Raw genomic sequence first — 15,272 nt, forward strand, 5'->3', positions numbered from 1 at the left:
TGAAAAACGTAGGAAGTCCCCATGCCTATGCCCATTCCCACTTTGGGAAAGACACAACAAAAGCTCAGTTTCCATCTTAGGTGCAGCTCCTTTCTGTAGAGGAAGAATGGAGATGGATCTACCTTTCCCGGAGCCACCAAGGCACAGTGAGAAATAAAAGGACCCTAAGCAGTTGGACAGTGACCTCAATTAACATAGCAGAGCCACCTCTGAGTCTGACCTTGTAAAGTGGTTAGCCTCATAATACAGTCTTGCCCTTGGGTTTTGGTTTATGGATACAAATTTAAAGTCAATTTTGTTATACTAGATGTATATTTCTACTCTTGTTTAAGGTTTATGTTTATGCAGCTCATTTAAAAATGTAATATATAATTAAAATACAGATTAATAGTCATACATAATAGTCAAACTTATAGTCATATTAGTTAGGTTTTTTTTAGGTGTACAAAGATATATTTAAATTAGACAGGTAATCTTCAAACACTCCAAAGACCTATAGAATATGGCATTTAAAATGTTTTAACAATGTAGACTTTTCTCGACAGTGAGACACGTCTGCTCCTGGCAGTACCAATTACTTCAAAGAGGATGATCAGCATCGAAGAAACTCCTTATGGAGTTTGCTTTCAATGTAGTGAGGCTAGCCATCTGGACAAGAAACTGCTCTTCCCTGGACTGCTTCACAGTATGTTGTGTAAACTAGACATGCAAGACCCATAGGAAAATTACCACTGAACTTTGCAAAAACAAGGTGGGATGGTCCTTCAGGTTCCAGCTTCACAGAAGAAACTACCAGACATTCTGCAGGACACAGAGGAAAGTGACAGATGAACTTTGCCAAAATAGGCAGGACAGTCCTTCAAATTTCCTGATGTACTGAAAAGTCTGCCAGATACTCTAGGTCTGTTGGCTGAAGATGGATGCCCCGATGTTATAAAAGAACTTTGGGTGACTGTCCAGGCATCCAGATGTCTCTGTCATTTCTAGAGTTTTGGAAGTTGCTTGCAATGTACTTTCTGTTTACTCAGGTAATATTATATCCTTCTGGGGTCTTTGAAGGAGTTGAAGACTAGATAGTTATAATTATAGTTTTCCTTAGTTATAATAAAAGGTAAATTAGATATAAAACTTTAGACTCACAAAAATAAGATAAATGATAGAATATTTTCTTTAATTTTGCCAAATACAAATAGACTAGATATTGTTACTGTAATTCTTGCTTGATAACTGTTTTGTTATATGTAATTTTACTAGGTTAAAGTTAAAAACTTCCGTTTTGATTAGACAGAAAAGGGGGAATGCTGTGGGATGTCTTTCTGTATGCTGTGAATATATTTTATTACCATTGGGTTAATAAAGAAGCTGCTTTGGCCTATAGCAAGGCAGGATAGAGCCAGGTGGGAAACACAAGCAGAGATACAGGGAGAAGAAGGGTGGAGTCGGGAGAAGCTGCCAGCCAGCTGCCAGTGGAGCAAGATGTATTAGATAGAGCACATGAGACATGGCAAAGCATGTATTAATAGAGATGGGTTAACTTAAGTTGTAAGAGTCAGTTAGTAACAAGCCTGAGCAATAGGCCAAATGGTTTGTAACTCATATAAAGCCTCTGAGTGATTATTTTTGAAGTGGCTACAGGGCGGGGCGGGGCAGGGCAGAAAAGCCTCCGTTTACAATACAGTTTGACTTTTGTGCACTGGAGTCTGGCAGCCCCTCTGAAGGTGACTCCTGCCTCCGGTTGTTGCTCCTGCTGGAATAAGCGGGTGTTCTGCCTAACGCCTGGGTTCTGTGGATATAGAAGTGGAACTAGGTAAGAAGATGGTGGCCAATTCCTCATCTCTGCATTGGCATGAGGCCACTACAGCAAAATGGACCCCGCCCTGTAGGCTGTTCTATGAACTGAAGGTGTCCAACTGAGTATCTTTTCCTGGAGGCTCCAAAACAAGCAAGCAACCAAATACAACCGTGAGTTTCTCACTCCCCGGTTGGAGAATATTATTTTAAGGTGTGTTACTTTTGTTTATGTGGCATTCGTTTAACTCTGTGAAGCTCTGTTACTTTGTCTGTCTAAAACACCTGATTGGTCTAATAAAGAACTGAATGGCCAATAGCAAGGCAGGAGAAAGAATAGGTGTGGCTGGCAGGCAGAGAGAATATATAGAGGGAGAAATCTGGGAGAAAGGATCTAGGAGCCAGAGTAGGAGGAGGACTCCAGGGGTCAGCCACCCAGCTGCATAGCAAGCCATGGAGTAAGAAATAATGAAAGGTATATAGAAATAAAGAAAGGGAAAAGCCCAGAGGCAAAAGCTAGATGGGATAATTTAAGAAAAGTTGGCAAGCAACAGCCAAGCTAAGGCTGAGCATGCATAATTAAGAAGAAGCCTCAGTGTGTGGTTTGTTTGGGAGCTGAGTGACAAACTCCCTTGTAGTCGGTAGCTGTTCCAGCTTTGACCTGGAAGTACTACCCCTAGTGAGGGTCCTGGTAACTGCCACACCTACCTATGACCTGCCCCTGGGGCAGGGGGAAGACGGGAGCCCTTAAGACCCAAGATCCTGATATGCCAGGTCTCTTGGCCCCTGGTGATCCTGGATACTGGATGGTAGACCCAGCAGAGTTCTCCCGAGTACACCGCTGGACTGCACCTCACCTCTCCCGGATCCTATAACCAACCCCATTACTGGCTGTAAGTTACCTCAGAATAAACCTCCTTTTTAACTACGTGGAGTTGCCTTAATAATTCCCCACAATACCCCCTAAAAGAGCAAAACCAACCAACAACATTCCACTCTTGTTCAGGAGAAAAAAAAAAAGATCCCATTTCCTGCCTCAGATTCAAGACAATTCTGAATTTAAAAAGAATAAGTCCCACCACTTACCTGGTTAACCAACTGGTCTTTCCTTTCATAATACTCTATTTTATGTTTTTCCATTAGGTCACATGCCTCTTGCATACATTGATTTTGGAGTACTATTTCTTCTTTCTCAAAGTTTATTCTGGTGTAGGTGTCGTTGATATAAATGGTAGCTGTGGCTTTCTCTTCCAGGGTTTGGTTCAACAACAGGACATACTGTGCGTGCTGCTTTGCCAGCTCTTCTTGCTTTACACTGGGGGCGGGGCGGGGGTGGGGGGAGAATAAGCCTCAGTATAAAAGGACGGCATTGAGGTGAAGCCACCCACAAACCGAGAAGAATGGGACACTGAGATGAAGCCATCAACAAGCCGAGAAGAGTAGACAGGGTCTCTGTGTGTTCAAGGCCACACTAGGGAGCAGAGCCAAGCGTGGTGACACATGCCTTTTGTCCCACTACCAACCATAGAGACCTGGAGGTCTGTACAGACAGACAGTGACAAGGAAGTGAGGAAGCTGGGCCAATGAGAGGGCAGAAGAGCAAGGCAATAAAAGCCTGGGTAGACGGGAAGTCGCCCTCTTGGGAAGCTATGGGGGCGTCACCTTTGGCGGTATGGTGAGCTAAGGTCGGCTGGTGGCTCTCACTGTTTGCCTGATCTCTCTGGCTTTCACCCCTATATTTGGCTCTGTGTCTTATTTGATAAGACTGTTTAGAAATCCGTCTACATTTAGGAAAGAAGGAATGTAGAGACTGGCGGCAGGAGCCCTCACAAAGAGGGATGTTGCAAGGCATACTTATTTTCTAATCATCTTCGTGGTTTAAATTCAAATTTGATAAGCATATAAGGAAACAGAACGAGTGTCCACTTTGCAACTTTTGTAGCCACTGCTAAAATGTCAGTCACGTGGCCCCACCAGTGCCCCCCCCCTCCACCTAGCACCATGTGCCAGGATATTAGAGGATTTTGCTTAAAGAATAAAACAATTCAAAAGTCATTTTGAATGAGCGAATGGAATCTGGCCAGATGAGTGTTTTGAGGCAGGTCATTGAATCAAAGAAAGACAATCATTCCATCCTGTCTCTATTCCCCTGATACCATAGCCCTATGGGGTAGGCCCAAAAGAAATCTAGCCTTCCTCTAGGCAGAACCCAGGGAAAGATGAGGCTGCCACCAACTAACTCTATTGCTCAGATGGTGTTTGAGACCTGATTCTCATCTTGTTGCCCAGACCTGAGAACAAAATGTGTCATGTGTCTCACACATGCACTGTAGGCTGCGTCTCCCTGAGGGAGACCTGAATTCTGGGAGAAACATTTAGCACGGAGATAATGAAGAGGTGGGAAGAAGGAATGATCAATGCCATTTCTGTTTCATTATTTAAAAGCACTTGTAACATACAGCCCTTTCCTACTGTTTAGTGTCCAGGTTAGAGAATTAGGGTGGGGGGGAAAGGTACTTGAAGCCTCAGGAAAATAGACGTGGGCTATTTGCAGATTTATTTGGGAGAGGCCAAACATCACAGGAGAGATAAATAAAATGCAGTCTGAGTGGGAGGCTTGGTGGGGGAGTGAATCTGGGTGTTTTGTAGTTAGAACAGGTGAAATCCAGAAAGAGAATCAGTCCAAGGATTGTAGCTCTTTAGGGAAGAAACCAAGTCAACCTAAAAACCTACTTGTGGTGATAATAGAGGTGGTGGTGGTGGTGGTGGTGGTGGTGGTGGTGGAGGTGGTGGTGGTGGAGGTGGTGGAGGTGGTGGTGGTGGAGGTAGTGGAGGTGGTGGTGGTAGAGGTAGTGGTGGTGGTGGTGGTGGAGGTGGTGATGGTGAAGGAAGAGGAGGAGGTGGAGGAGGGGATGGTGGTGGTGATGGTGGTGATGGTGGTTTTGGTGGTAGTAGAGGTGATGGTGGGGTTAGAGGTGGAAGAGGTGATGGTGGTGGCGATTTGAGAAGTGGGCACTCACAGACAGGATGCAGGCCTAGGGAAAACACACCCAAAGACCTCCATAGTCTATAGTTTCCCAGCAGTGAGCAGGAGCCAGCAGGGTCTCACCATCGCTCACCAGAGTCTGTGAGGACCTGGATAATGGCTCTTCCTTTGAAAAGTAGAAGAACAGGTGGTGATTATAGGTTTATAGTCTTGTCTCATCAATCCACCACCCTCTACTTGCACTTCTCTCTCCCTGAAGATTTATCTACAGCAGAGATTCCCCTATCATGGTGGAACTGCAGGATGAGCAGCACCTGGAATCTGTTAGAAATGTTGATCTTTATCCCAACCCTACTACCAGCCAGACCTACCAAATCCCAGAGGTCTGTGTTCTAACAAGCCTTCTCAGGATCCTGATGCTCACTCAAGCCCCAATATTACTGGAGCAGGTGTATCCGGCTGCGTCTTTTATTTCTGGTTGTTGGTTTAGAAATAGTCTAATTTATAGCTATCTCTGGAAATGGTGGCTAGTACAGTCCATGCATAAAATGCATTGTGAATCCTTAGGAGGAGTAAGAATAGTCAATATTCAGTATTCCCAAATCATATGAGCCTCATTCATAACTTACCTACCAGGGCAAGTGCTCTGAGGCCCTAATTTGGGAAGTAAGCCTGTGGACGTTGAGATCTTACCAGTCCCTATAAACCAACTTCCATGCTGTGAGGGGTTCTTTAAAAATTTCTCAACATGGAATACCAGCAGGCTGATATTTATGAATTAGCCTTGCAAATTTGCTCAGTGACGAGTTATTTTGCAAACCTTTTATTGTTTTCTCCTTCTAGAATAAATCTTCCTCTTCTGGGATAGGTTAGGTCAGGAGTTCTGAATCCTGTTTTACAGATAGAGCAAATGAGGCCTATGGGATGAAGTATTGGTTCAAGGCAACAGCTCGGGAATAAAGAAAGGGTGCTGGGAGATCTCAAACTATAGGGAGTTATACACACGGTCTCCATTAACTCCATAAACCCTAGAACTAACTTCTGGTAGATTATAGGCAAGACCTTTAAGGAAATGAACTAGATAGAACAGAACTGGATTGATATGTGCTTATAATTCCAACAAGAGGGCTTGCCTTGGAGCAGGGTAGGGTTACATTCTTAGTTCTTTTTTTTAAAGCTAATTCTTTTTTTTTTTTTTTTTTTTTTTAAAGATTGATTGATTGGTTATGTATACAGCATGTATGACTGCAGGCCAGAAGAGGGCACCAGATCTCATTATAGATGGTTGTGAGCCACCATGTGGTTGCTGGGAATTGAACTCTGGACCTCTGGAAGAGCAATCAGTGCTCTTAACCTCTGAGCCATCTATTCAGCCCTCTTAATTCTATAGAAGCAGAAACTAAAAACAACGTCAGCTTCAGCCTTGGGAGGTGCCTTGGAAGTAACTGTATAGTTTGTCAATGAACATTCCCAATCTCTCAAAGACTGAATTAAGAACGACCTACCCCAGAGCTTCATTCACCTCCTTCAGATCGCTTATTCTCTTCTTTAGAAACTCAACTTCATTGTCCATTCTTTCCACCTTGGTTCTCATTTGATTCACTTCCAAAATATTGAGTTTGCGAGCGTCTCGGACACATTCTTAAAAGCAAGTGGAAACATGGCTGTCATTTGAGGAAGAGGAATAGCAAGTAGATGCTCACCCTATCCCGAAGAGAACTGCCTTTCATTGAAATACTCTCTTGGTTATATTTCTTCACCAGTCACTCAGTACTCAGCCATTTGGACCATCTCAGTCTCTCCCCTCCCCACCCCAAGCTGAGGACTGAACCCAGGGCCTTGTGCTTGCTAGGCAAGCACTCTACCACTGAGCTAAATCCCCAACCCCGGACCATCTCAATCTTACTGACATCTTCTATTAGAATGTAACCAGCTTTGGTGCTCCGAAAAGCTTCCCAGGGCAGAGTCTGGCAGCAACTGACTCCCACCGGCCCCTCACTGTTATCTCCTGCCTAGGACTTCCTGCTATCCCTTAGACAGGATTTTTCTAGGCACCACACCCATACATGTGTGGACAGAAGTTCAGGAGGAGGGACAGACGTTGGAACACTTGTAAAAGGAAGCAGGGTGTGAGCGCTTATTTCTTCCTCCTCAGCAGTGGATGCTATCGAGAAGTAACTTTATTGGAGCATGTTCTCATCACTAAGGGTGGCTAGCTGCAGGCAACATTGTAATTAATGTGCTCCGTGTTGGCTTTCTGTTCTTTGCTGTCTTGGTTCTTTATTCTACCCTCCTCTTTGGATTACACACCCTAAAACTATAATGATACAAAAGCCATTACCTCAAGTCTCTCCTTTCTGGAGAACCCAACACAATACGTAACTAATTATCCATAAATAAACATCAAATCAGTGTAAGCATGGGAGCCTTTAGAGTAGTGGTTCTCACCTTATGGGTCATGACCCTTACAGGGGTGGCAGATCGGATAGTTACATTACAATTCATAACAGTAGTAAAATTACAGTTATAAGTCAGCAATGAAAATAATTTTATGGTTGGGGGTCACCACAACATGAGGGACTGTATTTAAGGGTCACAGCATTAGGAAGGTTGAAAACCACTGCTTTAGAGGGTTATTCTGCGTTGACCAAGGGTCAACACACTTACATAACAACTTCCTCAGCAACTCGTTGATAGCTCCCCTTAGAGATTCAGGCTAGTACCCCCACCCCCAGTGTATCTCTTTCTCTAGGTCACTAGTTAAATTGTTTGTGGTAACAAAATGTCTCAAACTTTGTGTCTCAAATACACATCCCTATGGCCAAGGAATCCTGTACAAGGGCAGGCTCTGCTGTGGAGCCGTGGGTCTGGAGGATGCCTGGAGATTCTGAGTTTTCTATCAAATCTTCCCTTACTGCTTCTGATGTTGCTATTAAGCCAGTTAAACTTTCTCTGTTACACAGATAGCCTGCAGCAAGGACCTTACAAGCTAATGTGATGTGTACTTTTCCTACGAACGTATTTTTTTCTGTTTATGTAAATATAACCCAATCCAGAAAATAAAGAAAGACAACTAAAGAAAGTAAACCAGGAATGTTTTTCTACCTCTCCCTTTGATACAGATTCTGATAAGTCTTTTTTTCCCTGTGCACATGTATTACTGTCTTTTCCTTCTCAACTCATGTAACACTAAGTATATTGCTTTATTATATAACCCACAGCACCAGTTAGGATACAGTTGGAGGACCAAACTCTCAAAGAAAATTCAGCAACAAAAGTTTCTTTTAAAGTGCTGCTAAGGACAGCCAAAGATTAATGTAACAAAGAGGTAGTAATCCAGCCGGATGAGACAGCCCTCACTAGAGAGCTGTGCTCTGTGGGATGGCAAAGAGAAGCAGGAAATGCTGGGCTGCTGGAATTTTCTGGAAATCTCTCTAGAGTGCTAGAGGATTTGTCCACACAAATGGGGTGTAACTGCTCAAGGAAAGTGGAGGGAAGCTCTCCACGGGGTTATGTCTCTCTCAGGCACTGCCGTGAAGCCGTCCAAAGGGTTCCGGTAATGGAGATGTGTTGGGCATTGAAAGCAGTGGCTCCTTGTAGGATTGAGGCTTTGCCAATATCGTGTGCAGTGGAGGGAAATCTGCCAAGCAGAACACTGGAACCTAAACAAAACCTCTCTTCGTTCTCTATCATATTTCCCAGTGTCCTCTACTGCCAAAGCTGAACATCAGTCACTTAGCAAGGGGTGGGGGAATGTTGACTAGTTTTATGTCAACTTGGTGTAAGCTAGAGTTATCTGAAAGAAGGGAAACTCAATTGAGAAAATGCCTTCCTAAAATCCAAATGTAGGGTGTTTTCTTACTAGGATTGGGAAGGGCCCAACCCATTGTGGGTGGTGAAATCCCTGGTCCTGGATTCTATAAGAAAGCAGGCTGAGCAAGCCATGATGAGCAAGCCAGTAAGCAGCACCCCTCCATGGTCTCTGCACTAGCTCCTGCCTCCAGGTTCCTGCCCGGCTTGAGTTCCTGTCCCCACTGCTTTTCATGATAAGAGATCTATAAGGTTCAGCTCCCTTATTGTCAAGCAGACATCAAGATGCAGATTTAGAACTGAGCGTCAGTAAGTGGAAAACAGATGTTTTATGCCCGGGGAGATGCCACTGCCTATAACCCCAGCACTGGGGAAGCAGAACAGCCAGCCTGGGGTTCACGGAACCCTGTCTTAAAACTAACAAATGCAACCAAACCTAAAAGATAAAATACACGCAAACAAAACATTAATTTCTTATTTGAATTGTTCTTCCAAGGTGGTTCCTTGGGAAACAGATTCTAAGGTTTGTGTGTAGATGTGTAACGCTTTCAGGAGTATCTCTGATGGGCTGGAGGTGGAGAGACTGCGGAGGGGAAGTCAAACTGTGGGAGAGAAGAGGGCCATACTGGCTGATCACTGGACAAACTCTGACCCAGGGAGGGCCTGTCACGTGGCGGGGCCTGCTCTCCCTGCTCAAGGTGATTGTTAGAGAGGAACTCAGTCACGAGACTTGGCGGACACTTCTTGCAGCTGGAAAAATAAAGTTGGATCCTGGCCTGACACCAAACATTTAACTGAAAATGATTCCAAGAGCTGAATGCAGGAGCTAAAGGTTTAAATTTCTCAGGGGCTGGAAGTGCGGCTTGGCAACGGGATGCTCCTCTCGTGTGTGTGGGGTGGGGTGGGGTGGGGGGTGGGGGGTGGGGAATGGGTTTGATCTCCAGTACCATAAAGTTCAAATCAAACATTTAAGAGCTACTCTCAGAGGAAAGGATGGGGTACGGTCATTTTTTTTAATTCATGTATTTCTTTTCATTTATGTGTATATGTGTGAGCCTGTGGGAGTTTATGTGAACCTTGTGAGTGCCTGGTGCCCATGGAGGCCAGAAGAGGGCATTGGATCCCCTGGAACTGAAGTTGTGGATGATTGTGAGCTGCCACGTAGGAACTAGGAACTGAACCCATGTCCTTTGCAAGAGCAGCGAGTGATCTTAACTACTGAGCCATCTCTCCAGGCTCAGTTAAAATCTTTATGTCATTGGATTTGGGAATGATTTCTTTGACACAACACCCAAAGCATAGCCATAGAAAAAAGTAGATAAGTTAGACCATCAAACTAAAAAGTTTACATCAAAGGTCGCCATCCACAGAGGGTCAGGGCGAGCTCTGGAGTAGGTATTTGCAAGTGATACATCTAGTAAGAGGTTAACATTGTGAGTAAAATAAAAACTCCACAGCCCAACAATGACAACAACGACAATTAATTACTATAGAGACAAAGGACCTGGGTAGACAGTCCTCTCCAGAAAGTACAGTGGTAACCAACAAAGGCAGGAAAAGGCACTCAAAGACATCAATCACTGGAAAATTCAAATTAAAACCACAGTGAGATTCTAATTAATGCTGATAGAATGGGTCTCATTAAAACAAACAAAAGCATAAAATAACAAGTGTGGGCAGGGATGTGGAAGAAACGAAGCCTTGTGTGTTGCTGGTGGCTGCATGTGATGACCGGCTTGTCATAACTGCATGTAGAGTTATCATGCGATCCAGCGATTCCATTTCTTGATATAGAGCCAAAAGGATTAAAAGCAGAGTTCATCTGCGCATTCGGACATGGTTCATAAATGTCATTACTCACAGCAGCCAAAAGTCAGAAGAAGCACAGAAAACATAAGCAAAGTGTGGTGGGTATAAATACCATGAAATGTTATTCAACCTCAAAAAACCGACACAGATTCCCATATGAATAAGTCTTGAAGACATTCATTAAGTGAAATAAGCCAATCATAACAAGGCTGCTTATATGAAGAACCTAGAGTTGCCAACGTCATGTAAACAAAAAGTAGAATGTGGGTGAGGATATCCATGGTACCTAACTTATGGGTGTTGCTATTCATCAGAAATGGGTTGATCCCATTTGCAGCAAAATTATGCAAATTAAATTTCTATAGAGTATATTATTCCACTTAAAATAAAATGGGGAGTTGTTACGGGTCACAATGTTCATGTCAGGGAATCTCTCTATTGATGCTTATATTAGCACAGCTATTAAATCCTTGTTTCAAAAGCACTTGACTCTCTTTGCCTGTGGGAGACCCTGAAGCCCCGCACACGCGCAGCTCATGACCTCAGAAGTACCTTCCAGCTCTCTGTTGATGCTGTCGGGCACAGTCTCCAGCAGAAAGTAGAGTCTGCTCAGCTCCATGCTTTCAATTTCCAGAAGCTCGATTGTCTTCTTTCTCATTTCCACCTGGAAAAAAAATATATTAAATTACATTGTTAAATGGGTAATGCATCAAAACAATGCTTCTTTCCTAAGAAAGGGTCTCTCTGTTTTGGGGGTTTGAAAGGTCATTTCTACCAGACATTGCCTGCTGCTGTTTGTACATGGCAGAGATGGCCAGGAAAGATGAGGACCTGAAATCAGATTTTAATCTGTCACTGATGATGTATTTATTAATTCCTGTTGGTTCTTTCACTCATAACTGTCCTCCTTCTGTGTACCTGTTTCCTATATCCAGTTTCATTCACCTAAATGGAAAGATTCCAACAAGAAGGGCAATACTAGGAAGGTCACTCACTAAAAAAATAAACTTTCCCTATAAATACCCATGCAGGAATAAAGAGAACAATGCTTTCTCCCTTTATATATATATATATATAAATGAAAAACTGAATGGCCAATAGCAAGGTAAGAGAAAGGATAGGCGGGGCTGGCAGGCAGAGAAGGAGAAATCTGGGAAGAAGAAAGGAGAGAAGTAGCCGGAGAAGGAGGAGGACTCCAGTGGCCAGCCTTCCAGCTACACAGCAAGCCACGGATTAAAGCGTGAGATTTACAGAAGAGAATGGGAAAAGCCCAGAGGCAAAAGGTAGACAGGATAAGTTAAGTTAAGAAAAGCTGGCTAGAAATGAGCCACGCTGAGGCCAGACAATTTATAATTAAGAATAAGCCTCTTTGAGTGATTTATTTGGGAGCTGGATGGCGGGCCCCCAAAAAAGAGTAAAGAAAACAACCAAAACACATCTTTTCTTCTTCTTCTTCTTCTTCTTCTTCTTCTTCTTCTTCTTCTTCTTCTTCTTCTTCTTCTTCTTCTTCTTCTTCTTCTTCTCCCCCCTCCCCCGAGACAGGGTTTCTCTGTGTAGCCTGGCGCCTTTCCTGGAACTCACTTTGGAGACCAGGCTGGCCTCGAACTCACAAAGATCCGCCTGCCTCTGCCTCCCAAGTGCTGAGACTAAAGGCGTGCACCATCACTGCCCAGCCACATCTTTTCTTATATCTATGAATCTGAACAGTACTGTGAGTGACGATTCATTTGTTTTTAGGTATAAATGCATTTAAAGGAAAAAAGGGATTCAAAAACCATCTTTTAATTAAATAAAGATCTAGCTAATTTGGAACCAGAGAAACTGCTATTGCATTTTACCAACTGAAAATCAGATTGCATAATTGTATACACTATCATGCACAGTAGAGGGGCTGCCAAGCTGAACACTGGGACCTAAAAAGAATTTTCCTTCTCTACCATACTTCCTAGTATCCTTCACTGCCAAAGCTCAACCTCATGTCAACTGTGGAGGAGAGGGGTATGATGGGTGGTGGTATGCTGACTAGTTTTATGTCAACTAGACACAAACTAGAGTTATCTGAAAGGAGGGAATCTCAGTTGAGAAAATGCCTCCATGAGATCAAGCTGCCGGACGTTTTCTGCAAAAAGTAAAATTCAATGCAGGTACCACCTGTACTCTGAAAGTAAAAGAGTTAATGTGAATATTTGAAGGCAGTAGAACTGATGGTGGTTTTTATTTTTTAATTTAGCTTATTTATTTATTTTATAAAATGCCTAGGGTAAATGTGTATTAATTTTATAATAAGTATTGATCAATTTTTTAAGTGCAGGGATTTATGTCTGCTACTTGAGAGATTTCATGGCTCAGGTATTGAATGGATTGAGACTAGATTCTTCAGTTAGCCACAATGAAAATCTTGACTTCTATATTATACTAAGAAAAATGTAACTGAAAGGAAGAAGCAACCAGGAGGGTTGTCAGTGATGCTGGGCAGCAAAGCTCTTATGGGTCCACTTGAGGGATAATGAAGTGTGGCTCTGTGTTGTGATTACATGTTTATAACTATATAAAATATAAATTTTTTATGATAATAAGCTGCCCATCTGTGGACTTGAGGTCACTTACTTCACACCCTTTCTACCTTCTTAGACATTTGTGAAATAATCCATTTGTATTCACTACTTTTTTTTTTTTTTTGGTAAAGACAGGCACCTTTCCTGGATCTCGCTCTGTAGACCAGGCTGGCCTCGAACTCACAAAGATCTGCCTGCCTCTGCCTCCCAAGTGCTGGGATTAAAGGAGTGCACCACCACCACCCAGCCTGTATTCACTACTTTTAAAATCAAATAAAGACTCTACTATTTCAGCCAAGACAGTATTTTAAACATCATCTAAAGATAATGAATAGATGTGTCTGTGATACTTCGGAAGGAAATTTTAGAATGTTTCTTTATCTGGCTTCGCTAGGGGCAGGTCTATATAGAGATAGAATTTCTGACATTTTCATGACACAGTTGTCTGCTTCAGTGAAGCAGATGTTAGAAAATCATTTGCCAGTTGTGAAGGGAATTGCTACACGTAGCTGATTCCCACCACCCTGCCTAGTGATGGTGGTAACCATATATATGATCCCCACCCTCACCCTGCTTAGTTATGGTGGTTAACATACAAGTGACCCCCTGCCTAGTGATGGTGGTTACTATACAAGTGATTCCCCACCCCTCCATCCCCCCACCACTCACCCCTGCCTAGTGGCGGTGGTTGTTGGTAGTAGGTTGTTAGGCTGATTGATATTTTTGGTTGGTTGGTTGTAACCTTGCTTACATATAAAGTCCAAGCTTTTGCCCACATGGATCACCTATTAACTGAGCTCTCTCGGCACTCATGTGCCTTTTCCTAATTGGGCTTGTCCTCATCTCTGACACAGGCCTCATAACTCAGTTTTCTGCATAAAACATTGAGAAGCAGTCTATACTGATATTGGCTGGCAAATTGAAGGAAAAATATTTTTAACTCAGGGTAAATATTTTCTCTGTTCACATATTTAGGCAACTTGAGCAGAGTTGCTCTTCAGTTAAGGGTTAATGCAGGTGTAAGGGAAAGTCTGAAAAAGATCTTAAAGATAATACAGTACCAGTTTTTTAACAGCGACAATAATGTCCTTAAGGAAGGTTTTAATTTCTTCATTGCAAGTGAAATAGTCACCTTGCAGAGATTTTTCTGGAAAAGAAAAGATTAGAATATTAAGATCTCTTAACGGATTTGCTCCAATCCTGCTTGGTTCAGCCTTTATGATCTGGTTCAAACGCTGAACTTTACACTATTTTGAATGTCTAGTGAATGTTATGAATTTCCTTTGAATATGTTTCCTATTGTATAGTATCCTAACTTAGATATATGTTTTATTATCCCTAAAGAAAATCTCTCACTAAAGTCATGACAGGAAGAAGAGATTTCAAATAGATGAAATAGCAATAATTTACAAATGAGAAAAAGCTGAGATGTCTGTAATGTGGGTTTAAAAGGCACACACACACACACACACACACACACACACACACACACACACACACACACACACACACAATGCATATAAAGTCTTGTGTGCCAGAAACACACACCAAATCACTTTAGTTCGCCCTAAATGCACTTGGGCAAGTGCTCTGAACCCTTAGCCCCTCCCTGTCTCCCATCTCCCCAACCAATGAGGAACAGAAGGCTAGACCCCCCCCCCCCCCCCCCGGCAAGGGATGCTGTAGTTTCAGGAGATGAATGCCTGCCCAGACTCCTGCCAAGAGTGGAGCAGACCACCATCTCCAAGTAGGATGTGACTCCCGGAGTCTGTAGACCTTCTCACCCACAACTACAAGCTGCTCTAACGCGGCGGTCGCTACGGAGGAGCCCAGGGTGGCGGGGAATGTGCACAGCTCCAGGGAGAGGCTGGTGGAGACCGAGGCTGGCCGCACCATCTTCTCGCTGACAAACCCCTTATCGGGGGTCCAGGAGCGCAAAGCCATCTTGCTGCTGGGGCCAGCGCTGGCGAAGACGGAGGACCACGGTTGCCAGGGGCAACGATGACGCTAACTTCTCCAGGCGCCCCCTTGTGGCCCCCACCTGTAGTGGGAGACTTCTCAGGTTCTCTTTACCACCAAACCCCTCATAAGAGGTCCTGGTTAGATGATTCTTCAGCTACTCCTTTGTGTTCCGTCTCCACTATCTTTCTTACACAAGGCTTTGGGGAACCACAGGACCACGTTGGAACGCCTCAGGCCTCTCCATATAGTAGCTCTCTTAACCTACACGGTGACTTCATGTGGCAGACTTATTATATCCATTTTATCCCGAGGCAGAAACTGAGGCATGGGCGAAAAAGTGAATTTCCGAGGTCATAGGAAGA

At 43.5% G+C, this 15,272-nt stretch overlaps 1 protein-coding gene across 1 annotated transcript in view; it reads right to left on the reverse strand.

The window, feature by feature from the left end:
* The window catches only part of Ccdc175 (coiled-coil domain containing 175), a 63,971-nt gene extending 49,029 nt beyond the window's left edge, over nt 1-14,942 (reverse strand). The window contains exons 1-5 of the mRNA XM_028858274.2: nt 14,733-14,942; nt 14,010-14,095; nt 10,946-11,057; nt 6,280-6,415; nt 2,875-3,103 (exon numbers count right to left, since the gene is read on the reverse strand). Of these exons, the coding sequence (XP_028714107.2) occupies nt 2,875-3,103; nt 6,280-6,415; nt 10,946-11,057; nt 14,010-14,095; nt 14,733-14,892 (723 nt within the window). The 5' untranslated portion in view covers nt 14,893-14,942. The remainder of the gene's footprint in view (nt 1-2,874; nt 3,104-6,279; nt 6,416-10,945; nt 11,058-14,009; nt 14,096-14,732) is intronic.
* Between the last annotated feature and the right edge of the window lie 330 nt (nt 14,943-15,272).

Source organism: Peromyscus leucopus, chromosome 14 (genome assembly GCF_004664715.2).
Source record: "Peromyscus leucopus breed LL Stock chromosome 14, UCI_PerLeu_2.1, whole genome shotgun sequence".
Taxonomy (NCBI): Eukaryota; Metazoa; Chordata; class Mammalia; order Rodentia; family Cricetidae; genus Peromyscus; species Peromyscus leucopus.